Raw genomic sequence first — 27,092 nt, 5'->3', positions numbered from 1 at the left:
TGTGCCAGCCCCCCGGATGCAGACCACCCTTTGCCACCACTACCCGGCAAACAACAGAGACCCAGGTACCTCCAGAGGCTGCTGGGCGAAGTGCCCCCAGCAGAGCCCTGACAGCTGGGCAGACGAGGCGTCTCCACTACAGTTGACCTGCAGAGACCAGGAGGGTCGGGAGGGGAGCACGCCGACGGCTGCTGCCCGGAAGACGGCAACGGGAGTCGTCTTTACCCAACCCGGGCCCCAGACGGAGCACAGAGATCCAGCCCAACCCCATCACCCTTCATGGAAGCCTCTCTGGGAAAATAACCCCGATAGAGAGGTTTGTGCAGCAACCCGGCCCTACCCCACAGCATCACCATTAAACCAAAGGAACCAGAACTCAGGTCCTCACACGGCCTCCGTGTGCCAGGTTCTACCTGGTTCCTCATCTGATCCTCAAGAAAACCACAAGAGGCGGGAATGGTCAGCAGTCCCACTGTGCAGATTAGGACACTGAGACACAGAGAGTAAGCAAGTTGCCCCAAGTCACACAAAGGGGGGGTGAGGAAACGGTGTGGCTTTAGCCACTCACCCTGATCCCCGGCCCCACCTCCCGCACACTGTGGATGGTTTAGCCACCCCTGTGCCGCCACAGACAAGGCTTCCTGCTTCTCATCCTTGAGAATAACGCAGAGGTGAGCTACGTTTGCTGCCCCTTCTCCAGTGTTCAAGGTCTTTCCTGGAGGGGCAGGTGCGCGCCCAAAAGACTCGCTGGTGGCCAGGATGTGGGCGGTCTGAACTTTACTAGAGGGGACCAGAGTGCCTCCAAAGTGGCTCCCTCAATTGGGGCACTTCCAATTACGGTGGGGGCGCAGGGGGGCCAACAGGACCACAGGACAGGTGGAGGAGAGGACGGGTGGACAGGAGAGGAAGAGTTCAACACGGGGTGTGGAGGACGGAAGGGCGAATGCGGAGTTGCTGGAAGGGAAGATGGGGGGGCAAGAGGAGGGGCCAAGGTGGCAGGGGCGGGGCAGCGGGGCGGGATCCGGGGAGGGGCCCGGCAGGTGGCAGGAGTCCCGCTGGTGACCTAAGAAGTGGGTGAGGAGAGGCGGCTGGGATACGCCCTCGGGCTGGTCGCTCACCTGGAGCCACGCGGGCACGGTGCCCAGGAGTGCCGAGAGGCCATGGTGCATCTCGAAGGCCAGGCCCCCGTGGCCAGGCTGTCGCCTCGCCTCCAGGGCCAAGTGGAGCTGCTCGCCGTCCACACTCGCCGTCAGCCCAGCCGCCACACGGTGTCCCGCGCTCTGGGCAGAAGCGAAGCCGTGTGTGTCCCTGGGACCCGCTACCCGCGGGGCCCCCGCGCCCAGCCCCCCACCCACCTGGAAGTGTCCGCGGCCGTCCACGGAGAATGGGAGGCCCCAGCGCCTGAGGCCGGGCACCGTGTGGGCCAGGCTGGCGCGGAGCAGGTGACCCGGGGCGCCGGGGGCCAGGCCGTCCAGGCCAAGCGCTGCGTCCAGCTGAGCCTGCGCGCTCCGTGCCATAAAGCTCGTGGAGAGGTTGGAAGCCACGTGGGTGTGTGACAGGAGCATTTCCGCCTCCGAGGGGAGTCCTGGAGGCGGAAGGAGCCACAGAGATGACTGAGCCCAGTCTACACTCCCCAGGAGCCCGAAGGGGGTAAGGGAGTGGGCTGCTGTCGGCCCAGCTTCTGTCTGCAGCGTCCCCAGGCCCTGGGGCAACCTCGGGCCTCTCAGGTCCCACTTCCCCCAATATACCAGGTGGAACCATATGAAAGTGTCAACATTCAACACTTTCTGATCCATACAAGTGGTGATTTCACTAAGGACCACCTCCGCCACACTCAGCAAGTGACAGGCCTGGTGTCCCCTTCAGGGACAGGGACTGGCCCTCACAAAGCAGGAGGAGAACAGAGGGGGTCTGATCTCGCATTCTCCCCTAGCTGCCACACTCTGAGCCCCTCTAGGCCTTACTCAAGTGTCCCCAAGAAGCTAGAGCTGGGGGTGTCCTATTTCCTAACTGTGGTACAGGAGCACATCCTTGAGGCCCCGCTAGACCAGCCTTCAAGAGGGAGAAGCTGGAGGGGAGGGGGTAGGATGGGGAGTCCTGGGGGAGGGGCCACCGGATTGGGAAGGACGTCAATACTCAGTAGCAACTAATGTCCCTGCACTGTGTGTTCTGGGTGAATAACACACAGCCCAAGGAAGACAGCAGCATTGGGAGAAGCTGGCAGGGGGAGGAAATACAGCTGGAAGGTGGATGTGAGGACTGGAGGCTCCATTCTGTCTCCTACCCCTTGGCTTCAGGGCCTGGAAGTCTCTGGGGAGGGAGGGGGGCATCTGGCCCTGTCCACCCCTCCTACCTGCTTCACTCAGGGTGCTGATGTTGTGACTCAGGCTGCCTGAGAGCCGGCCATGCCCAGGGCCCCAGGCGCAGACCCCACCCAGAGCCAGGCTGGCTGCATCGGCACGGAGGTTGGCCTGGCCCCCCAGGCTCCCCGTCTGGGCCTGCAGCCGCCCTCTCAGCCAGAGCTCTCTTGGCAAGGCGCGGGTGCCGTTCTGGGCGAGGATGCAGGTGACGCTGTGCATGCTGGTGCTGTTCCCTGCGTTCTCATGCTTGTCCCGCAGGAGGAAACCCAGCACAGCTGAGTCAGCAGTGACCCTGATGGTACCTGCAGAGCATGGCAGAGAAGTTGTACAGAGCAGGGGACTGGGCTGCTCTGGGCAGGAGGGAAGAGAATCCGGGGGTAGGACAAGTTCCTAGATCCATGATGTAATTCTAACTCTTGCCACAGGGGGAACATCTGGGAAACAGACCAAATTAAAACCGCTCCCTCCCAGGAGGCTCTGAGGACCAAGCAAGCTACGAGCTAATTCACAAACAAAAGGGCTTTGGCAAAAACAAACAAAAACAAGCAGGGACGTCAGTTAGTACCAGGGCTCAATTCCTGTTCTACAGAACCACAGACCACAGTGAAAGAACAGCCCCATTCTAGAGACAACAAAACTGAGATCCAGCAAGGCTTGAGGGATCCAACCTTGAATTCCAGTGATAGAAAAACAGCTCAGAGATCTCTTCCATCCCGAGAAGACTCCACACCTTTGGGCCAGTCCGTGCCCATACATAACTCACACAAGAGGGGAATCTTGCTGTTATCAGAACCATTTACATCTACTGCCCCCGCCCGGTTTCATGGTCCAAATGCCCATAACACCTCCCCTCCCGTCATTCAAAGTTGGACTCACACGTTACCACCTCCAGGAAGGAGGCCCTTCTTCACCCCTGGGCTGGTTTAAACACCCCTGTTCTGTGCTTCCAGACAGAGAGCTCATGCAAATCTCAATCAGATTACAGAGTACACAACATTTTCCACACAGACAGAACTTTCTGACATAAACTGCCAATTATGCTCATAAATTCCTTATGTTGTAGGGTCCTATGTTACCATATCCTACAGGGTATTAACCAGTTAATCATGGATAACCAGAGTAAAACTTCGCTAGATTATGATGAAGCTATAATGAAATATTGTTGATGAGACAGGAATGGACCCCCACACAGAGTGGATTGATTTTCAACAAAGGTACAAAGCTAATTCAACAGAGAAAGGATGATCTTTTTATTTTTTTATTTATTCTTTATAGAGACAGAGAGAAAGAGAGAGAGAGGGCATGCATGAGTGGAGGAGGGATAGAGGGAAAGAAAGAATACCAGGCAGGCTCCACGCCTGGCACAGAGCCTGATGTGGGGCTCGACCTCACGATCCCAGGATCATGACCTGAGGCAAAATCAAGCATTGGAAGCTCAATCGACTGAGCCACCCAGGCACCCCAGGATGGTCTTTTTAATAAATGTGAAATGACTGAAAATCCACAAGTAAAAAACTACCTCAACCCTTACCTGATCATATACACAAATTAATTCAAAATTAACCACAAACCCGAATTTAAACACTAAAACCATAAAGCTTCTAAGAACAAATAAAAATGATGTGGCCTCAGGTTTAGTAAATAAAGATTTTGTACACAACCGCAAAAGCATTATCCATAAAAGAAAAAAAAATAATCAACTGGAATTGATCAAAATTCAAAACTTGTGCTCTTTAAAAGACAAGAATTAATGAATCAAAGAATGAAAAGGCAAGCCACAGACTGGGAGAAGTTATTTTCAAAACACTCATCTTACATAGGACTTGTGTAAATAACTCCCAAATTCAATTTGGGAATTCAAGAAAACAACTCAATTTCAAAAAAAAAATTTTTTAATATTTATTTTTAAGAGACAGACAGTCTAGGTGGGGAAGGGGCAGAGAGAGAGAGAGAGAGGGAGATACAGAATTCAAAGCAGGCTCCAGGCTCTGAGCTGTCAGCACAGTGGGGCTTGAACCCACCAGTTGTGAGATCATGACCTGAGCCAAAGTCAGACACTTAAGTGACTTAGCCACCCAGGTGCCCCAACAACTCAATGTTTTAAATGGACCAAAGGTTTAAATAGACACTTCGCTTACAAAAATTCGTAAGTAGTGCATAAACCTATGAAAAGATATTCAACAAAATCAGTACTTAGGAAAATGCAAATGCAAATTTATTTATCTATCTATCTATCTATCTATCTATCTATCTATCTATCTATCAATTTGAGGGAGAAAGAGAGAGAACGTGTGCGGGCATAAGCAGGGGAGAGGGGTGGAGAAAGAGAGTAAGAAAGTCCCAAGCAGGCTCCACACTCAGTGCAGAGCCCAACACGGGGCTCGATCCCACGACCCTGGGATTAAGACCTGAGCTGGGATCAAGAGTCAGATGCTCAACCGAGCTACCCAGATTCCCCCAGAAAATGCCAATTTCAACCACAATGAGATTCCATCACCAATCAACACTGAAAACCCCCAAACCAAAAATGTGCGACACCAACTGCAAAAGCAAGGACACAGAGCAGCTAGGACCGTCACAGCGCTGGCGGGAATGTGAAATGGCACACCCACGCTGGAAGCGGTCCGGCGTTCTCCTCCAGAGTTCGACACGTACTTGCCTTACAATCCAGCAAGCCCACTCAAGACAAATGAAACCACATGGTCCCTCAAAAACCTGTAGGCCAATGATTATAGTGGCTTTATTCATAATTGGAAAATCCAAAAAAAAAAAAAATTGGACAATACCGAAACCAATCCAAATGCCCTTCGACTGTGAATAGATAATCTGCTGGATATCAGCACCACGGAATACTACTCGGCAAAGAAAAGGAATAAACTGCTGATATGTGCAACAACTTGGATGAATCTCGACCACATCATGTTGGGCGGAAGACGCCATAATCAAAAGTTCACATACTGTTTCAATTCATGTCACATTATACAAAAGCCAAGACTATAAGGGACAGACAGCAGCTCAGGGGTTGCCGGGGTGGGGGTGGGGGGATGGTTAGGGAAGAGGCTGACCACAGTGGACCTTTGAGGGGAGATGTTAACTGTTCTGTACCCAGACTGTGTTGGTAGGTACATAACTTTGTGAGCTTATCAACACGTAAAAGGTTTTCCCCTATATGTAAATTACACTCCAAGAAATTATCCGTCAATAGTTGCCTTCAAAAATGAAGTAACACGTGTTACATGTTAAGGGATGGAGAGATCATCGGTGTAACTCAAAGTAAACTCAACACAAATAGTTCTCTGGGACATGTTTTATTTGATTGTGTTTAAAAAAAATTTTTTTTAATTTTATGTTTATTTTTGAGACAGAGAGACAGAGACAGAGATAGACTGCGAGCAGGGGAGGGGCACAGAGATAGGGAGACACAGATCCAAAGCAGGCTCCAGGCTCTGAGCTATCAGCACAGAGCCCGACGCAGGGATCAAACTCATCAACCATGAATGAGATCACGACCTGAGCCAGAGTCGGACGCTTAACCAACTGAGCCACCCAGGCGACCCGTGTGTTTAAAAATTGTCTCGACCTATGTCATTGTATTATGAAATTTGGTTTGGGCACATTTAGCCAATTTGGGATTAGGGGGGTCGGTGCTAATGTTACTACCAGACTAGAGAATGCATCCACGTCTTAGGGGTCAGGGCAGAATCTTCAGGTTCTGAAACACTGGGCCCTGGACAGATGTCCAGCTAGGGCGCTGTGGTCAAGGATGCTTGGGCAAAGGGTCCCTTTTTGTGTCATTCTGGCTTTGGGAACCTTGTTAATGTTTCACACGATCAAAAACCAAACACATAAAATCAATAAGGATAGGGGAAACCTAAAAATGGAATACAAACAGGAACCAGCAAACCCCACTGTATTTCAAATGATTAACAGAATCACACGGGGGTGGCAGGGGGATTAACCCTAACTAACATGGGAACACCGTGGTTGGATTTAGGCCTGCAATAACTACTTGGATGAACTCCAACCACATTATGTTCAGGCCAAAGACAAAAAAAAAAAATCTCATCAAATACTGAATTCTAGTTAATAGGGTTTCCTTTCACAGAGGTACAGGTTAGTGACTCTGAAACTACTTTCTGTGTATCGTAGGGCTGAGCAAATGAGTAATCCGCTGTGGATGGTTACAGCCAGGTTTCTTTCTGTTGGAGAAAGGATGAGAAGCGTGAAAAGGGAAAGCATGAGAATGAGCCTTTTGATGATAAATTGAAATTGAGGACATCAATGTGAATGAATGGTTTTAAACTTATCTATCTGTAGAAAGATACAGAAATGTGTGTGTATGTGTGTGTGTGCGCGCGCGCGTGTGCGCACACACGTCTATTTTCCAGGTCCATCCATTGAGAAAGTCTAGGACTGATAGTTCAGTAGGAATAAACACACCTAGCACCCAGCTCTTAGTTTCTACATATTATTTTGCGTTAAAAGGAACCAAGGATTCTTGGAGAAATGGCTTATTTCACGTGAGGGAATATGTAAAATGAGACAAACATCTTTTGGGTCATAAAGGAAGGGAGTGCTCAAAGAATATGGAAACACGTCAAAAAGACACACGATGGGGCACATGGGTGGCTCAGTCAGTTAACCGTCTGACTTCGGCTCAGGTCACGATCTCACGGTCCATGAGTTCAAGTTCTGTGTCAGGCTCTGTGCTGACAGCTGAGCCTGGAGCCCGCTTCAGATTCTGTGTTTCTCTCTCTCTCTGCCCCTCCCCCGCTCATGTTCTATCTCTCTCTCTCAAAAATATACATTAAAAAAAAAAAAGAAAAAAAGATATATGATGGGGCACTGGGGTAGCACAGCTGGTTAAGAGTCCAATTTTTAAATTTGTTTTAATGTTTATTTATTTTTGAAACAGAGAGAGACAGAGAAAGAAAGTGCCAGTGGGGGAGGGGTAGAGAGAAAGAAGGAAACACAGAATCTGAAGCAGGCTCCAGGCTCTGAATTGTCAGTACACAGCCTGACGTGGGGCTCGAACCCACGAACTGGGAGACCATGACCTGAGCTGAAATGGGGTGCTCAACCGACTGAGCCACCCAGGCGCCCCAAGAGTTGACTCTTAATTTCAGCTCAGGTCATGATCTCACAGCTCATAAGATCAAACCGTGTAATGGGCTGTATGCTGACAGTGTGGAGCCTGCTTGAGATTCTGTCTCTCCCTCTCTCTACCCCTCCCCTACTTGTGCCAATGCTCGCTCGCTCGCTCTCTCTCTCTCTCTCTCCCTCTCAAAATAAATAAATAAACATTTAAATAAAAGACAAATGAGTAGTATCATTTCTATTAACGGTGGGGAGCTTAACCGGACCAGCACTCCCAAGGTAACAATTGCAAACTCTGGGCAAAATGAGAAAACGGCAGTTATCTTAAAGTGACAGGAGAGTAGCCACAAATAGGCAGACCCTGGGTGGGACTTAACACTGGAGGAAATCACCAGCACTAAACGGGCTGTATGTTTTCACTCCAACACCATGAAGGTGGACAACATTTGAACAGCAATCTGCACTCTAAGTGATTAGGGAATCTGAGAACAGAGGTCCAACCGGCAACAACAAATGGCAAGTAAAGTGGGAAATTCTGGAGGAAGCCACCTAGGGGAAACCCTAAATTCTACCTGCAAACTTCCTATCTTTGCTGAGCCCCTGAATTTCACAGGAGCAGAAAAGACTCCAAGCAGCCCAGCAAAAATAAGAGAACTGAACTGATTTCAGCTGCATCCCACCAGAGGGGAGACAGTTTGGGTTCTGAATCTACCCAACTTAACTGTCAGCTAAAATAAGAAAAAAGCAGGGGTGCCTGGGTGGCTCAGTCAGTTGAGGGTCCAACTTCAGCTCAGGGCATGATCTCGTGGTTCATGACTTCAAGCCCCACATGAGTTCTCAGCTATTGGCACAGAACCTGGAGCCTGCTTCAGACTCACTGTCTCCCTCTCTCTCTGTGCCTACCCCACTCACTCTTTGTCTCTCTCTCAAAAATAAACATTAAAAAAATAAAATAAATAAAATAAAATAAAATATAGTAAGAAAAAAAAACAAAGCCCACAAACAAAAACACTCTTCAGAGAAATAAAAAAGAATTCATGTCTCTATATCATTGAAAATGTCCAGAATACAATCTCAAGTTGCTACACATACAAAGAAGCAGGACAAGGATTTTAGCAGACAAGGATTTTTGAACAGATCTTATAACTATGCTCAAGAATATAAAGAAAATTTTAAAAAGAATGTAAGGAAAATATTCTTGTATCAAATGAACTGATAGGAAATCTCAGCTGTAAAATGGAAATTTTCTTTTTTAAATCCTGATGGTGACTCTAGAACAAAAAATGCAAAATATGAGATTAAAAAATGTATTGGAGCCTCTTACAATTTTTGTCATGTGGCGTTTGGAGAAGACAGAAGAAAAAGTCATTTAGCTGGAAGACAGATCAACAGACATCTGAAGAAAAAAAAAAAGGAAAAATGACTAAAAAAAAATCAGGAGAGCTTCAGAGACCTAGAAACAGTATCAAAAGTTCTAAAATATATCAATTGGAAATCCCAAAGAGGAGAGGAAAGAGAAAATGGGACAGGAAAAATCTCTGAAGAAATAATTTTCCAAATGTGAAGATTTCCTAGATGTGTTCAGAGATATGCATACAGGGGTGCTCAGCGGCCCTGGGTGGCTCAGTTGGCTGACCATCCAACTCTTGATCTCAGCTAAGGTCATTATCCCAGGGTCATTGAATCGAGCCCTGCGTCAGGTTCCACGCTTGAGTGTGGAGCCTGCTTAAGATTCTCTCTCTCTGCCCCTCTACCCCTCTCGCCCTTTCACGAGTGGGGAGGGGCAGAGAAAGAGGGATAGAAAATCTCAAGCAGGCTCCAGAGTGTCGATGAAGAGCCTGATGTGGGGCTCGAACCCACAAACCACGAGATCATGACCTGAGCTGAAATCAAGAGTCAGACGCTTGACGGACTGAGCCACCTGGGTGCCCCCAAAGGTGGTTCTTTAAAATGACAGGAAATGATACCAGGAAAAGGTTTTGATCTTTAGGAAGGAAGGAAGAATGCTAAAAATGATGAACACGTGTGCAAATACAAAAGCCATTTTATTTCTCTTAACGCCTTTCAAGTCAACACGACTGAAGCAAAAATTATAATACTGTGTTGTCGATTTATAGCGTATGCAGATCTAACAGAGAGGGCAACTATGGCAGAAAGGGTGGGGGGGGATCAAAGTCTAGGTTCTTAAAATTTACGTGACGTGCTCCAAAACAAATGCTAAGCAGAATGTTAAATAATATAAAGAAACAGAAGTTTAAAGGGCAGTAGATAAATTAAACCTGAGTTCTATTTTTTTTTTAATTTTTCCAAAAGAAGGCAAGAAAAGAACAGAGGAACAATAAATATGAGAAAAAAGGAAACAAGTAGCAAAAGAGTAAACATAAATTCAACTATAGCTATAATCACACTAAACATCAACTGACTAACTAGTATAATTAAAAGGCAGAGATCGTCAAACTAGACATAAAAGCAAACTCCAGGGGCGCCTGGGTGGCTCAGGTGATTAAGCATCCAACTGATTTCAGCTCAGGTCATGATCTCAGGGTCATGAGACTGAGCCCTATGTCAGGCTCTGCACTGACTGTGGAGCCTGTTTAGATTCTCTCCCTCTGCCCCTCCTGTTTGTGCTCTCTCTCGCTCTCAAAAAAAAAAAAAAAGCAAAATCCAACTATATGTGGCCTACAAGAAATTTACCTCAAATATAAGGAAACAGATATGTTTAAAGTAAAAAGGTGACAAAATACATACAACGTAAACGCTAATAAGAAAGAGTGGCTACCTTAATGGCAGACAAAACAGACTTCCAAAAAGAGAGTCAGATGAGAGAGAGACAGCATATGTCACAATAAATGGGTTGATTTGTCAAGAAAGGATAATAATCATAAATGCTCATGCACCTAATACCAGCATATCAACGTGCATGAAGAAAAATGGGCAGAATCGAAGGAAGAAATAGAGAAATCCATCATCACAGCTGTAGACTTTAACACCCTCCTCTCATTAATGATACAGTAACAGGACAAAAAGAAAATCAGTGAGCGGCACCTGGGTGGCTCAGTGAGTAAAGCATACTACTTTGGCTGAGGTCATGATCTCATGGTTTGTGAGGTCAAGCCCGGCAATGGGCTCTGTGCTGACAGCTCTGAGCCTGGAGCCTGCTTCAGATTCTGTGTCCCCCTCTTTCTCTGCCCCTCCCTGCTCGTGCTCTGTCTCTCAAAAATAAATAAACCTTTAAAAATAATTTTAAAGAAAATCAGTAAGGCTATAGATCAGGAGAACACAACCAAGCATTTGACCTAACTGACCGTTGTAGAACATTACATCCGACAACAGCAGGATACAAATTCCTGTTCAGTGCATAAGGTATGTTACAAGACAGATTATATATTAGCTTGTAAAACAAGTCACAACAAATTTTAAAAGACTGACCCTTGGACCACAATGAAAAGAAATATTAAAAAGCTACCTAGAAAATTTTCAAATATTTGGAAATTAAGCAACATACTTCTAAATAGTCCACGGGTCAAAAGAAGAAATCATAAGAGAAACGTGAAAATATTTCAAAATGAATAATAATGAAAACACACAACACCAAAATTTGTGGCAAGCAGCTCACAGAATCCTGAGAGGCAAATATATCGTTTTATATACTTCCATTAGAAAAGAAAAGAATCTAAAAATCAATGGCTTGGAAGTCCACCTTAATAAAATAGAGCAAATCCGAATTGAGTGTAAGAAAAGAAAGGGCACAGACAAGAGCTGGAATCAATGAAATCGGAAGGAGACAACCAGAGAGAAAACAAAACCAAACGCTGCTTGCGGAGATAAAAATTGACCTAATCCTAGCTAGACTGACAAAGGAGAAGAAAACAAGTAACGACTATCAGGAATGAAAGAAGGAACATACTATATATAGATGCTACGTATATTAAAAGGATAATAATAGATACAATGAATAACTTTATGCCAATAAACTTGACAACTTAGTTGAGATGGACGAATCCCCTGACAAGGGTAACTTTCAAACTGACACAAGATGAAATAGAAAATCTCAATAGCTTTACATCTATCCATTTTCCAAAAAACTTTTCCACAAAGAAAATTCCAGATCATGGGTAGAGTCCATCAGACACTTAGAGGAGCATGAATACCAACCTTATACAAACTCTTCTGGATAATAAAAGGAGGAAATGCTCCCCTGACCTGTTTTATGAGCTCAGCACACAAAGGAAAAAAATAACAGCTTAACAGCAGAGAAACTTGGCAGACACTGTGTTCATCAAATGACCAAAGCTAATGCCACCAATACTGGGACATAGTGCAGTGTCTGGGTGGCACAGTGGGTTAAGCGTCCTGCTCTTGATTTCAGCCTCAGGTTGTGATCTCAGAATTCGTGAGTTTCAGTTCCACATCGGGCTCTGTGCTGACATTATGGAGCCTGCTTGGGATTCTCTCTCTCTCCTGCTCTCTCTGCCCTGCTCGCTCTTGCGCTCTCCCTCTCTCCCCCTCCCTCCCTCTCTAAATAAATAAATAAATAAATAAATGAATAACTTTAAAAAATTCTGGGACATACTGATATTAGGTACCTCCAGATATGACAGCACATCACTACTGTAGCTTGCTTGAAAGTAGTCACGAGGAAGCATCAGATAAGCCCCAAAATGACTTCCCTATATTCTTCAAAAATGTAAATACCACGAAAGGGAAAGGAATACTCTATGTTTTCTGATTGTGATAGTTGCATTGTAGGAGGTAGGAGAGTATCTTTACGTGTAAGGAAAAAAACACTGCACTATTTAGGAGTAAAGAATTGTCACATCTGCAACTTAGTCAAACACAGCTCAGGAATCAAGTGTATTCTTATACACAAATAAAAATGTCACAGACACACTTATATATGTGTGTATAGAGAGAGAGACAAAGAGGTAAAGAAGAATGATAAAGTAATTGTGGTAAATGTCAGTAATTGGTGAAGCTGGGTAAAGGGTGTAGGGCATTATTTGTGCTATTCTTGCCACTTTTCTGCAAGTCCGAAATTACGTCAAAATTAAAAGTATGAGAAAAAAAATATGCTTGGGGAACACTGCTCCCAACCCTTCCTCCTGGATTTTTCTAATATCCATTAGTACATAAAAGGCTGTGACAAGTCCTGCATAAGGAAACCTATTTGGTGTTTCGTTACAAGATTCACTTTGTCGACGAGGTGTTAATTTCTGACAAAGGGGTGTTGTCAGTATGTGAGATGCTGAAACAGAGAATACGTGGGCTTCAAAACCTGTAGGATCTAATCTACCCTGTATGTAGTTCCACAGAAAGGGCTTTTCTCCAAGACCCCCACTGCCCCTGCCCCATGGCGTTCCCCAGGCTCACCCTCTCTGAATGTCTCCTTCTGCTTCAACACGCCCTTGAGGGTCAGGAGGTGGGGCACAGCTGGCCAACCAGCCACCGTGTGCTGCGCTTGGCTCTGCAGGGTCAGGACCTGGCCTCCCCTCTGCTCCGCGGAAGCCTTGAGGACAAGCTGTGCTGTGCTCTGGTCCACCAGCACCTTGTACAACAGCCAAACCCTAGAAAGGAACGTGATGGGAATAAAGGCAGTACCTACACTGCAGGCAGACCGTGAAAGGCGGGTCCCTGCACCCCACTGTCCAGACCCCCCACAGGACTGCTTCTATCGGGCTCTCAGCCCATGGAGACGCAGTCTAACAGCGGCTAACATCATAGGCTTTGCGGTCAGCCAAACCTGGATCTGAATCTCAGTGCTGCTACTCACTAACTGTGGCCTTGGACAACGACAGAACCTCTCGGAGCCTCAGTTTCTTCTATTGCCAAGTGGCGGATAAAAAAGAACCACTGACATTGAGTGGATATTGCTGATATTTTCTCTATGCATCATATGATACTGAACGATGAGGAAATAAACAGCTTCAAGAAGCCTGGTGTTAAACCTCCTAGAGAGCTGGCACAGGGGACGTGATCCCTACTGTCCACATAGGATGCTCTATTATAACACACCATGGGAGGCACCTCTCTTGGCGATCAACACCAGAAACAAGATCAGGCATCCTTTCCCTGGTGCAAACCACACAGTTTTGAGTGTGTGTGTTTCCCTATAGCCTTTGCAAGTAATGCCACCGGTTGGTTTCTCTTTTTGCATTGGCTACGAGGATGCTTAAAGCCAAATCTTAAGCTGGGCTCCAACCAGTGTAGATCTCGTGGCCTGCATTTTGTTTCCTAAAGCCACTTTGAGCACCTTCCTATTTTCCCCAGTTTTCTTTTCCCTTCCTGCTAATTTCCTCATGTGTTTTGAAAAATCTAGGACAAAAGTTGGGAAACTATGGGCCTGTGGGCCAAAACCAGCCCACCACCTGTTTTGTAAATAAAGTTTTATTGGAACACAGCCGCACCCATTCATCCCCATATCAGCTAAGATACCTCTGGGCTACAAGAGCAGGGTGGTTCCCACCAGGACCATATAGTCCATAGATCCAAAAATATTTACCACCTAGCCCTTTGCTGAAAGTTTGTCAATTCCTGACCTAGAACAACATCCATTTTTATCATCTGCCTCAAACCCATTTTGGACTGGAGATAAGGAAGGACGTTTGGACAGGTGGGTGGATGGATGGATGGATGGATGGATGGATGGACAGCTACAGAGGGTAATTCTGGGGACAAAATCATCCAGAACTATACCTGAAACCTTGGGTCTCCTCAAATTCACAAAAGCTGCCAACGCTGGGGCCGCAGGGGAAACAGGGCACTAATACTTAACGGAGACCCAATCTGTGCCAAAAGGTATCACACTGAGAAGAGCAATGCTAATGGCAGCTGGGGAGTGAATATTCTCGCGGGCCAGTGCTGGTGTGGCGTTCACGTGCGCTGCTCCATTAACCCGAGGACAGCCCTAAGAAGCAAGCTGAGAAAGGGCACAGTGGCTGGCCGGTAACCCAGAGGCTGCGCTGGGATTTGAACCCGAGCAGCTGGCTCCAGAGCCCAGGATCCTAATGGCCGGATCGCGGCGGATAAACGGGCATGCGCAGTGAAGGTCATGAGCTCGCGGTTGGTGAGTTCCAGCCCCATACCGGGCTCCGTGCTGACAGTGGGAGACTGCTTGGGATTCTCTCTCTCTTTCCTCTCTCTGCCCCTCCCCCACTCGTGCTTTCTGTCTCTCTCAAAACGAATAAACTAAAAAAAAAAAAAAAAAAAGAAAGAAAGAAAAGAAAAAAAAAGAATGGTCTAAGTAGGGAGGATTTAGGCCTGGTCCCCGAAGGACGCAAGGGGGCGCCTCTGAGCCATGATTTCCCATCTCTCCGGGACACCAGCCCTTTGCCCTCCGAGGTCCCTCCCCGCTCACAGGGCCCCTGGGGCCCCTCACCTGGCTGGGGCCACCTTGCTGGACAGCTGCAGCTGAACAGCCCTGGGGGCGCGGAGGACTGCCTGGCGGAGGAGGACACTGGCGCCCCAGGCCCTGCTGCTTCTCCGGGTGTCCTGGCTGGTGTCGGCCTCCAGCAGAAGCAGCTCACGGTCGGAGGCGTGCACAGACAGGGAGCCGCCGACGCTGTGGTCTTTGTATCGCCGGGCAGTCGCCTGCACCTGAAGGGAGGCAGGAGAGGATTCCGAAGTAGAGGGAGTTCAGGAAGGGTCTGTGGGAGCCAGCTATGTGGGAAGGCCCTTCCTCCTGGAAGCTTTCCTGAGCCACTCCAGCTGTGAGAACCACCAAGCAGGCACACAGGAAAAGAGAGGAGGCAGAGGGAAGAAGGGTGGATGGCCTTCCCTGACCCCAGAAGACCTCCAGAAGCTCCAGGGCTCAAAGTGGGGAGTGTGCGGTGTAGCAGGAGGAGCCATACTGGGGGGCGGAGGGGAGGGTACAGGCAGAGGCAAAGGCTTGGCCAGGCTCCCAGGGGTGGGGGTGGGAGCAGGGAGTTCCATCTTTTTTTTTTTTTTTAATTTTTTTTTTCAACGTTTATTTATTTTTGGGACAGAGAGAGACAGAGCATGAACAGGGGAGGGGCAGAGAGAGAGACACAGAATCGGAAACAGGCTCCAGGCTCTGAGCCATCAGCCCAGAGCCTGACGCGGGGCTCGAACTCACGGACCGCGAGATCGTGACCTGGCTGAAGTCGGACGCTTAACCGACTGCGCCACCTAGGCGCCCCAACAGGGAGTTCCATCTTGTGCCAACTCCGCAGGAGCTGAAGCCCCTTTCCTAATCCAGGCCTCAGTTTCCCCACTGGTCCAGCCTGGTAGGTGCAGTGCAGTGATGTGGGAAGCTTGTAAAACTATGCCTGGTCCCTCCATGGACGAACTGATCAAGTGGCCCATCCATGCAATGGAATATTAGTGATAAGAAGCTCCAGAAAGACATGGAGGGACCTTAAATGCAGCTCACAAAGCGCAAGAAGCCAGTCTGAAAGGCTATACACCGGAAGATTTCAACCGTATGACATTCTGGAAAAAGGTAGAACCAGACGTCAAGGGCTCAGAGGTAGATAGGGGGTTAAGGGGAAGAAGGAATCTGCAGATGGAACATGGGGGATTTCTAGGGCAGGGAAACCACTCCGTGTGATACAGTAAAGAAGGATACATGACATTCTTTGTTTGGCAAAACCCCCCACAACCATACATCCCCCAGAGGGAACACGGATGTAAACTACAGACTTTGTTTAATAATAATATATTAATACTGGCTCGCCAGTTAGAATGTACTACATTAACGCAAGATACTCCTAACAGGGGAAACTATGAGGAAAAGGGAACTCTCCGTACTTTCCATGCATCTATTCTGCAAACCTACAAACCACTCTGGAAAATGAAGTTTATTAATTCTTTTTCAAGTATGCCCGGGACCCCCTGACCAATCAACTCAGCGCCTCCAGGGCTGGGGTCCAGGAATGTTCTAAAACCTCCATAGGTGATTCCAACATGGCTTGGGCTGAGAACTTTTAAGTCACACCCATGTCTTCTCCGACTGGGCCTCTGTGGGCCCAAGGACTCCCATAAAGCATGCGCCCTCAAGAGGGGCAATATCGCCCCCAAAATGCAAAACCTGATTTGTGGAGAGGTGGATTAAAAGAAAAAAACTTCTTATGTGTAAATCGTAGATGTGCATTCTGCACGCAAACAAACACAGGACGTCTGTGTTATTAAAATTTCAATTAGGGGGTGTGTGGTAGGGGCCACTGGCTGGTTTGTACACGCGCACCCTGAATGCTGTTTATCGCTCCCTTGAGAATGTACGGATCCCGTGCTCCGTCTATGTTCCCATCAAGCAGGATATGTAGGAAAAACATGTTCAGCGTTCAAGGTCAGGGACTCCAGAGGTGGCCAAGGGGGAGCATCTCCTTTGTAACAAAGAATGTCTGTATGGCAGACCGTGATCTCCTTGGAGCTGGCCATGCAAGGAGGGAAAAGGCAACAGAGAGCTGGCTGGGCTAGATGCCGCGGGTAGATCCCAGCAGCGGATGTTTTGTCCAGTCTGCTGTTCCTGAACTCCCTGTACGTAAGTTTCCCCCAATAATCCTGTTTTCTTTGCCGTATCCGGGTCATTTCTTCCGTCTCGCTGGGCCATCACCCACCCTCACCTTAGAGTCTGCCCGGGAGCAGTTGCCTAATTGGCGGGCGAGCCATGAGGCTGGAGAGAAATCTCCACGAGTGGTAAGGGGTTGGAAAGGGGAAAAGGGAAAAAAAATCCACAGGGGGATATGTCAAGTCGGCCAGTGACCTCTGTATGGATGGCCCATACGTCAGATGCTTGTGGAGCGCCGCACGAGGACAGGGACTCCCTGAAAACGCCAGCCAGTCCAATGCACTTGTTGGGGATGCCACACACAGGGGCAGGGGAGGGAAGCCAGAGCAGGACAGCAAGCGAGAGAACTCAGCGTGCCGTCCGGCGAAGCTCGGAGGCCACAGGAGGCCAGCAATTAAGACGCAGCACCTGACTAACAGGTATTTACCCAGAGGATACAAACATAATTCAAAGGGTTGAATAAGACTCGGCCAAGAGACTGTGCTGTCTGGGACGGGCTGCAGGAGTTCGCAGGACAATGAAAGCACAGATGCTAGAGGGCCTCATGTCAGGCAGGCACCCACACAACGATGCAATCGCACTGTGCTCATCACTGCTGACACCTGGCTCAGTATCGACGCGCATCCATTCCCGCAGGTCGTTCCCCTCTCCGTGGGGACGGCTACGGGCATGCGGTGCCCAGGGCTGGCCCTACTTACCCTGGACTGCACTGGACGCTACACCTGGGACGCTACATCCCTGCCTGCCGGGCCGTCTACTCACTCGCTTACAGGAGAAACCTACCAGCTGGAAGGTGGTCGGGGCCCGACGTAGAACCAAAAACACATCTTAGTGGCTCTGTCCCCTGGCCGTGGTCTTCCCCTCTGCGGCCGCCATGGATGCAAGGGGGCAAGACACACGGCTGCCATCTTTAATTCCTCCTGTAAGGCAATCCCCCTCCTTACCTAGGAGAGTTCCCGTACAAGGCAAGTCGTTCTGCAAAGTGGGAGAGCTCGTGATGTGTTAACCGTAACACGAGGGACACATGCTCTCATCAAAACCGAATGCTGCTCACATACACCTGAACGTTCCCACGACGCCTCCCAAGCCACGGCTAGTTCAAGCACACAGGGTAAACCTGCTGATTCCCTGGCCACTGACCCAGCTGGGTTCAATCGCTCGCCTTCTTCCTAGCAAAATGCTTTCCAGAGTCTCACAAACGTTTGTGTTTCCCTAGCCCCAGGATGCTGCGGCTTGCACCGTGGCTCTGGGATTTGGTTACAGTGCACCTCGGCATACCGGCTCCAGCGACGCCGCGGATGAGAGGCGTGAGAAGAACGTGTGGGCCGTCCAGGGTGCACAGGGGTGGAGCGTACGGGACGTGCTGCTGGCTGCTTTGCGCACGCACACCCCGAACACCCCTGTCCGTCACTGTCTCGAGGATGTCCACATCCTGCGCTCCCTCTGTATTCCCATCAAGCAGGATATGCAGAAAAAAACATGTTCAGTGTTCAAGGTCAAGGGCTCGGGGGGCGGCCAGCCTGGTGCGCCTCCTTGATAACAAAGAATGCCCGGATGACAGGCCTTGATCTCCTTGGAGCGCTGGTCAGGCGACGAGGGGGAGGACTGCAGATATTTGCTAGGCTACTTGAGACCCTACAGAAGCTTGCTGTGCACAGAGTCCCGCAGCAGATGCTTTGGGGGGCTCCGGGAGGGGGACAGAGGCTGACAAGGCTGGGCTCCCGAACCCCACTTCACCCACAGAGATAACGTAAACAAAGTGTGCTGCTGTTTTAAAAAGTGACGACGAAGTCTGAGCCCGTGAGATGACCCAGCATCCCCATCATCAGCTACGTCCGCTTGATGGGGACATGGGCTCTGCAGCCGGACCAGCCGGGTGCCCATCCGGGATCCTCTACCTACACGCTCAGTGACCTTGTACAAGTCACATCACCTCTCTGTCTCAGACTCTCACGTGCAAGATGCTCCAACAGCAGAGTCATGGGGTAGCCATGAGAGGAGCCACGTGAAGGGCTGAGAACAGAGCCCGGCACGCGGTAACACTCAACAGACAGCAGCTCCCATCACAAGGGATTACGGTGAAAGCATAGCCTCAAATACGGGATGCCAGCGCCCCCGAGATGTGCCATGACTTTATGGACCCCGGGGAGAGCAAAAAAGCTGGTAACAAAACAATGAAGCTATGTGGGTCTGAAAACACATCCTGATTTCAGAGCTGTTGACACATTGTAACAGGTGCCTCTGAGAAGGACCAGCTTTCATAATCGAAAGCTCTTCTCAGGCTCCTTTATAGAGTTCCCAAAGCCACCAGCACAGGGATGAGCACGCAGCAGGCATTTAAAAACTGCCATCGAGTTCTGAGCCTCATCACAGGTGGGACCACCCATCTACACCTCCGTCTCCCTAGCCCATGGCCTGATTCCTGTGTACGTGGGGCATACAGCTTGCTCCACGAAGCAACCAACGTGCGGGGGCTTTCTGAGCACCCAGTGCTGCGTGGACAGAGCTCAGCCTTCCTGCCTGGCTCCTTCTCTCCGCCCTTTATTTCCTTGTCAAGTGAACCCCTTCGTGTTTCCACCCCACACCAGGCAAAATACTCTGGGGTCAAAAATGATCAGATGGCCTCCCCCCAACACAGGACAGGGTTTAGAGGACAATTCTGCTTCTCTCCATTTTCAAGGGTGAAATGTGATCGTTCTACCCCCCAGGGAGCCAAAACCCCTTCTGGCCTGGACAATCACTTCCAAATGATGGATTTGGAAACCTCCCTGCCATCTGTTCTTGATTCTGGACTGGCTGTCTGGCTCAGCTTAACATCCTGGGGTGGCCTCCCCCCGCCCCACACCAGGGCCTCCATCGTCCCTTCCTTCCGCCCCATCTCCCAGCAAGCTGGCGGCTCCGAGACAGCACTTGGCAGGCAATTCAAGGTCATCCCAGAGGGCCCACGTCCGTACCTGCAAGTTTGGAGGAAATGGGGGTCTGTGGGGATGCCTGAGCTGGAAGAGGAACACCAAGTGGGAGTCAGATCCGTTCAGCTGGACTGAGACCTGTTGAGAGGCCGAGGGGGAGGGGGAGGGTCAGAGGGAGCAGAGGAGGGAGAAGGAGAACCCCAGAAGGTAGCTGGCTGGGCGCTCCAAGGCGGACGGTCATCCCAGAGTTTGCCCAAAGCCCAGGCCAACAGCACCTTCTGTGATGCTTCTTGGCCCCAGATGTTACTCAGGCTCTGTTACTCGCAAGCGTGAGAAGTACAGCCCCAGACATGGGGCTGGGAAGATAACTCTGGGACCCTGGAACTCCTACGTCCCCTGCCACGGTGCCTGCTCATGTCTCCCATGTCCACGGCTGCATTCTATCTGACCCTGACCAGGAAGTAGGCACTGGACAACTGGCTTTACAACCGTCGCCTCATTTAATCGTCACCGCTCCTCTCACACGCTGGTATGTCGAACTCCATTTCACAGGTGAAAAAAAATGATATTCAGTGGGGTTGAGCAATTTCCCCAAGGTCACACAGCAAGTCCACAGGGTAGCTAAGATTTGAACTTGAAAGCTCTCTGGAGGTGAAGACAGAAACAGTCACCTGTGCGTCCCCAGCACATAGTGCAGCAGAGACCCAACCCGTGTAGAGCAAATGATTGAACAAAGATACCTCTAGCAGCTGCTAGATGGTCACCGAGCTGCATTTTCTGGACACGCAGCGAGAACTACATTTCCCAGCCTCCCTTGCAGCTGGGTGGGCCAGGTGATAAGTTCCAGCCAATGGGATGTGGGCAGGAGTGGCAGGGCCCACTGAAGGGACTGGCCCACGGAAACCTTCTGCATAATCCTCACCGTCCCTTTCCCACGCATACTCCCAAAGTAAGCGCTCCAGGGCCACCTGCCCCCTCTTCAGCCCCCAACCCCCACCCCCACTAGACACCTGCACTCTAACACGAATGCCGCTCCTCCCCCACCAAAGAGGCAGAACTGACCTGGGATGGGACGTTGGGGCTGGCGGTAGCCCTTGCGTCCACACTGAAGTCAAACAGTCCCGGGGGACCCCGTCTGAAGACAACGTCCCCATCCAAACTCAGGGCCTGGGGGAGCCTCAGCTGGAAAGCAACGGTACCGTTTACTCTCTCCCAACGGTTGAGAGCTCTGCTCAGGGGCCACCAAACAGTGTCTGCCCAACCTGGGGACGGGTACCTGGGAGGAATGAGCTGCGTTCAGGGCCAGGCGGTGCCAGATTTCCTCACCCTGAGATCTGTCATGGTGCAGACCCCTTAAGTGCAGCACGACGTTCTGGTTGACTTTCAAGGTGGCCTCCACCTCCCTGCCCTTAGCCTGGGTGAGCAAGAACCAGTAGCATTCAGAGACGTGACCTCCCATTTCCAAGGGCCTGCAGAAGCCACCCCGGGAACCCAGCGGTGAGAACAAAGTGGTCCCAAGATGTCTACCCACCCACTCACAGGGCAGGGAGTGGGACCAAGCGCACCAGGGTCTTTCCAACAGGGATGGTCAAGTCCGGTGCCCACAGGCAGAGTTTGTGGGGTGGGCCTGAGGGGGCAAACTTGAGGGTCTGTGTCTCATTCCAAAGGAGTGTCCTGGTATTAGTCTGTTTTGTTCACTGCTGTATGCCTCGTATTTAACGCAGGACCTGATGCATAGTAGGTGCTCAAGAAATATCTAGAAGAATCCAGAATCACCAGTGATAGCCTGCAACCCCAAGGCCAAAGACAGGCTGGAAAAGAGGGGGGGGGGGGAGGGAGGGAGGAAGGAGGGGAAGTTGCTACTTCTGCTGGCTTTGAAGACAGAGAAGGAACCACAACCCAAGAACCATGGGTGGTTTTAACAAGTTAGCAAAGACGAGGAAACGGATTCTCTCCTGAAGCTTCTGGAAGGCATGTAACTCCAGCAACACCTGATTTTAGCCAGGTGAAACCCATTTGGGATTTCTCATCTCCAGATCTCCAAGGTAAGAGTGTGCTGTTTTAAGCCACGAAGGGTGTGGTACTTTGTGCGGCAGCCATAGGATCCTACCACCCGTGGGGGGATCATCTGTTCACTTAGCAGCCACTAGTCTCTGCCACATGCCAAGCACCCAGGAGCAGGGCGCCATCTGTGCCCATCTGGGTTCACTGAGAAGTTACAAACGCCTTGCCACAGAATTTTATCGCTAGTGTATAACTTTAGAAGAATACACGGCTTTAATTTAGAAACAACAGGGAATAGGAATAAATTCTTCCAAGAGAAGAAAAGGAAAGCGTGCCATTAAACACAGAGAGGGTTTTGAAAAGAACGGGCAGCCAGGGTGCCCGTGGGTGGCTCAGTCGGTTAAGCGTCGGACTTCGGCTCAGGTCATGATCTCCCAGTTCGTGGGTTCGAGCCCCACGTCAGGCTCTGTGCTGACAGCTCAGAGCCTGGAGCCTGCTTCGGATTCTGTGTGTCCCTCTCTCTCTGCCCCTGCCCCGCTAGTGCTCTGTCTCTCTCTCTCAAAGATAAACATTAAAGAAGAACGGGCAGCCATACTCAGCTAGATTCAAAGGCTCCCACCTCCTTGGTTCTCGTTTCTTGTTACCAGGTGGGATTTGGGACCCCATGTGTCAGATCTTCTGATTCCTTTTTAATTAGAAGCAGAAATCTGATTTTTACCCCCAAATCTTCCGATGTTCGATGTTGACGATGTTTTAAAAATGTTAAGTGCTAAGCAGGCCAAACAAAACACATCTGGAGGCTGGATCTGGCCCACGGCGCCATTCTGCAATCTCCGGTTTAAACAACACTGAACACCATGGGGAGGTATTTCTGCAGGTGTTTGGGGTCGTCATTATGCCCTCTGTTTCCTGTCAGGAGCTCCAAGGACTTCAGCCTCAAGCCTCTGGCAGCCATCTACAGCCCTGTTTAACTGGTACGGATGCGGGGCTCCGGAAGGAGACGTCTCTGTGCTCAATAGCTGGTCCCACTTCACCCTTCAGCAGGCCTCTGTATATCCCGCAAGGGAGAAACCACCACTAAGTTCTTCGTCCAGGGCCTGGCACATAGTAGGTGCTCAATAAATGCTTGCTGGAGAACGGGGTTACCTCCCGGGGCTTCTGCCCTAGAGGGATCAGGAAGGAGTCCGGGAGGAGGGCCGAGGAGGCACCCGTCAGGTCCCTGAGGGAGAGGATTACGTTACATCTTGGTTCTCACAACCACTGCGTCAAGAGATGCATACTGTCTCCATTTTACAGACGGGAAGACGGGGGTCCAGGGTTGTGGAATCGTTTGCCAAGGGCACATCGCAAACACGAGTCTCATGCCTAGGAAGACGAATGCGAACACATTCTGAGGCAGGGGTCCAGGAAGCTACGGCCAGAGGGTCAGGCCGGGCTCGTTTTCCGTGTATACGGCTGTGTTTGTCAGTGGGGGCTGCTGTAACAACAATCCCAGAGACCGGGTGGTTTAAGCAACTGGAACTTATTTCTGCCAGTTCTGGAGGCTGGAAATCTGAGATCAGGGCGCGCCGGCGTGGCTGGGTTCTGGCTTACACGTGGCTGTCTCCTTACTGTGCCCTCACGGCAGGGAGGGGGGGTGTCGGGCGGCCCTCATCTCTTCACGGGGGCTCTACCTCATGAGCTAACCCCACGCCTCCCAATACCTTCACATTAGGCCTTCAATGTGCAAATCTGGGGGGGGGGGGGACACATTCAGTCCATTAGCAAAAGTTTTATCAGAACACAGTTGTGCCTGTTCATTTGTGTTTTCCAGGGTGTTTTTTTTGTGCAACGAGGGGGCGGAGACCGTATGGTCTACACAGGGAAAAAGAGTTACTGTCTGCTCCCTCACAGAAATAGGTGGTCAACCCCTGCTCTGGGTCAGGGACACGACAGATGTTCAATGGCACTGAGATGACTATTCATTAAGCACTGACGACGCGCCAGGCCCTGAGGCTCTAAAGGTAAATCGACGTGCACTCTGGAGATACTGCAGGTGTGGTGCCGGGACCACCCTAATGAAGTGATTTTCGTAATGAGCAAGTCAGATAAAATGCTTGCTGTCCCAGTGCACACACAAGTTATGTTGACACTGCAGTCAACTGAATGTGCAGAAGAGCATCGTGTCTAAAAAACCAATGCATATACCTTAAAGATACCTTATTGCTAAAAACTGCTAACCATCGTCTGAGCCAGTGGTAATCACCGGTCACACGTTACTGTAACAAATACAATAATGAAACCGCGAACTGCTTCAAGAGTTAACAAAATGTGACACGGAGACCCGAAGTGAGCAAACGCTGTTGGTAAAACCCCACCAACAGCCCGGCTGGATACAAGGTGGCCACAAACCTTCAATTTGTATTTAAAAAAAAAAAAAAAAAAAAAAGCAAAATCTGCCAAGCGTAATAGAGTGCCATCGGATGAGGTATGCCTGTAAAACAGATACGGTACTGAACACGAGTCTTACAGACTAGTAGGGGAGAAAGGAATTGGTCAAAGAATCCTATCAAAAGAGAACCGAGATCTCCAACAGGAGCCAGAAGCAGAGGTGGGGGGTGGTGCAGGAGGGGTAGCTGGGGGATGGAAGGTGGTCTGGGGTCGCGATAAAGCTTCCCAGAAGATGTGACGTATGAGCTGAACCCCCAACAATGAGTAAAGGGATGAAGGTAAAGCTGAAGGAGAGAGGAACAGCTCCAGGCACAGAACATACAAGGGTCCTGGGGCAGGAAAGAGCCAGGTGAGGAAGGGAAAGGAGGCAACAAAAGGGAGAGAGTGGTCTCAGGTGGCCTGGAGGGTCAGCGAGACCAGCGGGGCAGAGCTGGGGTCTGTGTCCAGAGAGAACTGTGACGAGGGGCATGACTTTAAGCGGGCATATTGAAAAGCCCCCTCTGGCAGCCACGCAGGGTAGAAGAATGGGGACAGAGTGGAACAGAAAACCCGGGTAGGAGAGCATTCTGCTCGCCCAGAGTGGAGATGACGGCACTTGGATCGCAGGCCGCTGGGGTGCAAGGTGCCTGGGGCCTCCGGGGCCTTCTCACTTACGGCGTGCTGACTCCAAGCAGCAGCACAACCCTCCGCGTTCCCAGGGATGGCCTTGCTGCTGTACGGGTGGGTCAGGCCCACACACACCTGGGAGGGAAGAGCACGCACACACACACACACACACACACACACAAGGACAGGTCAGAAGCAGACAAGGGGCCTCCCCCTGGGCCCAGCCTCCTCTCCAGCTGCACCCCGGAGCCCACTTACGTAGGGGTGTCCTGCCTGGTAGCCCAGGACTATCGTCTGCAGGGTCTCCTCTCGGCCGTTCAGGACCAGCCTGGTTTCCAGGGAGCATCGCTGGTGTGGCCTGTCCACCGTGAAGGTCTCCTGCAGGAGCAGACTCCGCGGGATGGGCAGAGGCAAGGGGTGCCTGGCGTAGAGAGAGGATAACGGGCCAAAGAATGGCTATTAAAACAGCTGGCAGGGGCGGGGGGCCACAGGGCCCCGTGAGCTCAGACGGGGCCTGTCGCAAGCACCAGAGCGAAGACCGTCACAGAGAGAACATGAGGACATACCCCGGCCCTGTGCATTATAATCTGCCAACCGACACCCATTCCCCGTCTCGCCTCGCCTCGCCTCACCCAGGGACCGGGGCACGGCAGGGGTCATCCTCGCCCCTTGGCAGCAGAGACCCAAGCACAGGCAGCACCTGGGGTCTGTTACCTTGGTTGACGCCTCGGTGCCTCGGTGTTCCCACCTGTGAAATGGGAGCTAAAATACTAGCCCCCCACCCATGTCACACGGTGGTTGGGACCATTGGACAGAAAGTCTACACAAAGAGTACAGGCTCCCTGAGGGCCAGGACTTCTGTCTTTTTTATTCTCTGTTTTCCAGACACCCAGAAAAGTACATGGCACATAGTAGGTACTCAACAAATAGAAACAAAACAAACGAACGAAAGAGATCTATGCAGATAACAGCTGCTGGTACTCTTCTGTTACTGCTGTTTGGACACGAGATGACCAAGGTCACGCAGAGGGTCTGGACATGGCCTGGAGTTCATGAAATCCCCCCTCTTCCATCCCCAACCACAAGAGCCAGCTTTGCAACCAGCTGTGCCTCCAGGAACTGAAAACATTCCCCAGAACGACTTTCAGGCTGCGGTGGGGACAGATTTCTGCTCCCAGGTTTCTTAGCATCCGAATGGAAGGGGGACTAGGGATGCGGGGGCTTCCAAGGGACACAGATGGCTTGTCTCTGAGCTCCGGGCTCTGTCTGGGCCCTGCAGGCCAGCGTGGACCTCCCAGGAGCACAGCTCACCCTGTCCCCCGTGACCCTCCACGCTGCAGAAGCAGAGGCCTGGGCAGACAATGCTCGTAAGGGGAAGGGAGTGCATGTACCTGAGGAGGAAGGTTCCCCGCTTCTGGTACAACCTCCCGTCACGCGTCACCTCCTCCAGCTTGCCCTCCAGCTCCAGGCCCTGAGGCTGGCCACTCATGCTGGTCACCAGAGCCACCAGTGACACGTGGGTCTTCCGAGGCTGCAACAAAGACCAGGCTGATGGGGACGGATGGCCAGCGGAAACCGAGCTCCTTCAACCTCCCACCCGGGGGTCCAAGGGGCTCCTCCCCCTGCCCGTCCACTGCCCTGGGTATGGCATCTGACAAGGGCTGCTGAACTGCATGGCAGCCTCACCCTGGATCAGACCGCAACGTCGCATGGTATCACCACCATGCCTGCACCTCCCCAGGCGCCCAGCGGGGAAACGAGCTTCTCAGGCTTCTAGCTCCACGAGGAAGGGCTTTGCTAGCACGGATCTGTGCTAATATGGCTAGTTTCCATTTACAAACAGAGAAACTGGGCTCAGGGAAGCCCAAGGTCATAGACCAAGCTAGTGGCACTGAGCCCTCTCCCACCCCAGGGGAGAGATCTGAGGTCTCTGAAGAGCGGCGCCTCCAGCAAGGGCTACCGGGACATACCTGCTCCATGTGCCTGTAAGCTGCCGTTAAGTTCACCTCCTGCAGGGGGCCCTTCAACCAGCCATGCAGTATCTTAAGCTCCTGGCTGTTCTCTGCGTGGATCTCACTCTTCAAAGTCGCACCCCATGCTGATTCTACTTCAGTCTGGCTGCGGAAGAGGCTCTGTGCCAAGGCCATCGCCGTGGACACC

The 27,092-nt window shown here is 50.6% G+C and overlaps 1 protein-coding gene across 1 annotated transcript in view; it reads right to left on the bottom strand.

Moving 5' to 3' along the window:
- LOC147573123 (protein APOLTP-like) overlaps positions 1–27,092 on the bottom strand; it is a 129,766-nt gene that overhangs the window by 53,241 nt on the left and 49,433 nt on the right. Inside the window, exons 24-36 of the mRNA XM_086691834.1 lie at positions 26,903–27,091; positions 26,324–26,463; positions 25,191–25,353; positions 24,981–25,067; positions 21,169–21,306; positions 20,955–21,074; positions 19,938–20,030; positions 14,833–15,050; positions 12,828–13,021; positions 2,354–2,662; positions 1,356–1,585; positions 1,119–1,280; positions 70–147 (exon numbers count right to left, since the gene is read on the bottom strand). Coding sequence (XP_086547960.1) covers positions 70–147; positions 1,119–1,280; positions 1,356–1,585; positions 2,354–2,662; positions 12,828–13,021; positions 14,833–15,050; positions 19,938–20,030; positions 20,955–21,074; positions 21,169–21,306; positions 24,981–25,067; positions 25,191–25,353; positions 26,324–26,463; positions 26,903–27,091 — 2,121 coding nt within the window. The remainder of the gene's footprint in view (positions 1–69; positions 148–1,118; positions 1,281–1,355; positions 1,586–2,353; positions 2,663–12,827; positions 13,022–14,832; positions 15,051–19,937; positions 20,031–20,954; positions 21,075–21,168; positions 21,307–24,980; positions 25,068–25,190; positions 25,354–26,323; positions 26,464–26,902; position 27,092) is intronic.

Source organism: Puma concolor, chromosome E3, assembly GCF_028749965.1.
Source record: "Puma concolor isolate L17-30 chromosome E3, mPumCon1.1.hap2, whole genome shotgun sequence".
Lineage (NCBI taxonomy): Eukaryota > Metazoa > Chordata > Mammalia > Carnivora > Felidae > Puma > Puma concolor.
The sequence above is the reverse complement of the archived record's forward strand: the minus strand, read 5'-3'. Positions and strand labels throughout refer to the sequence as shown.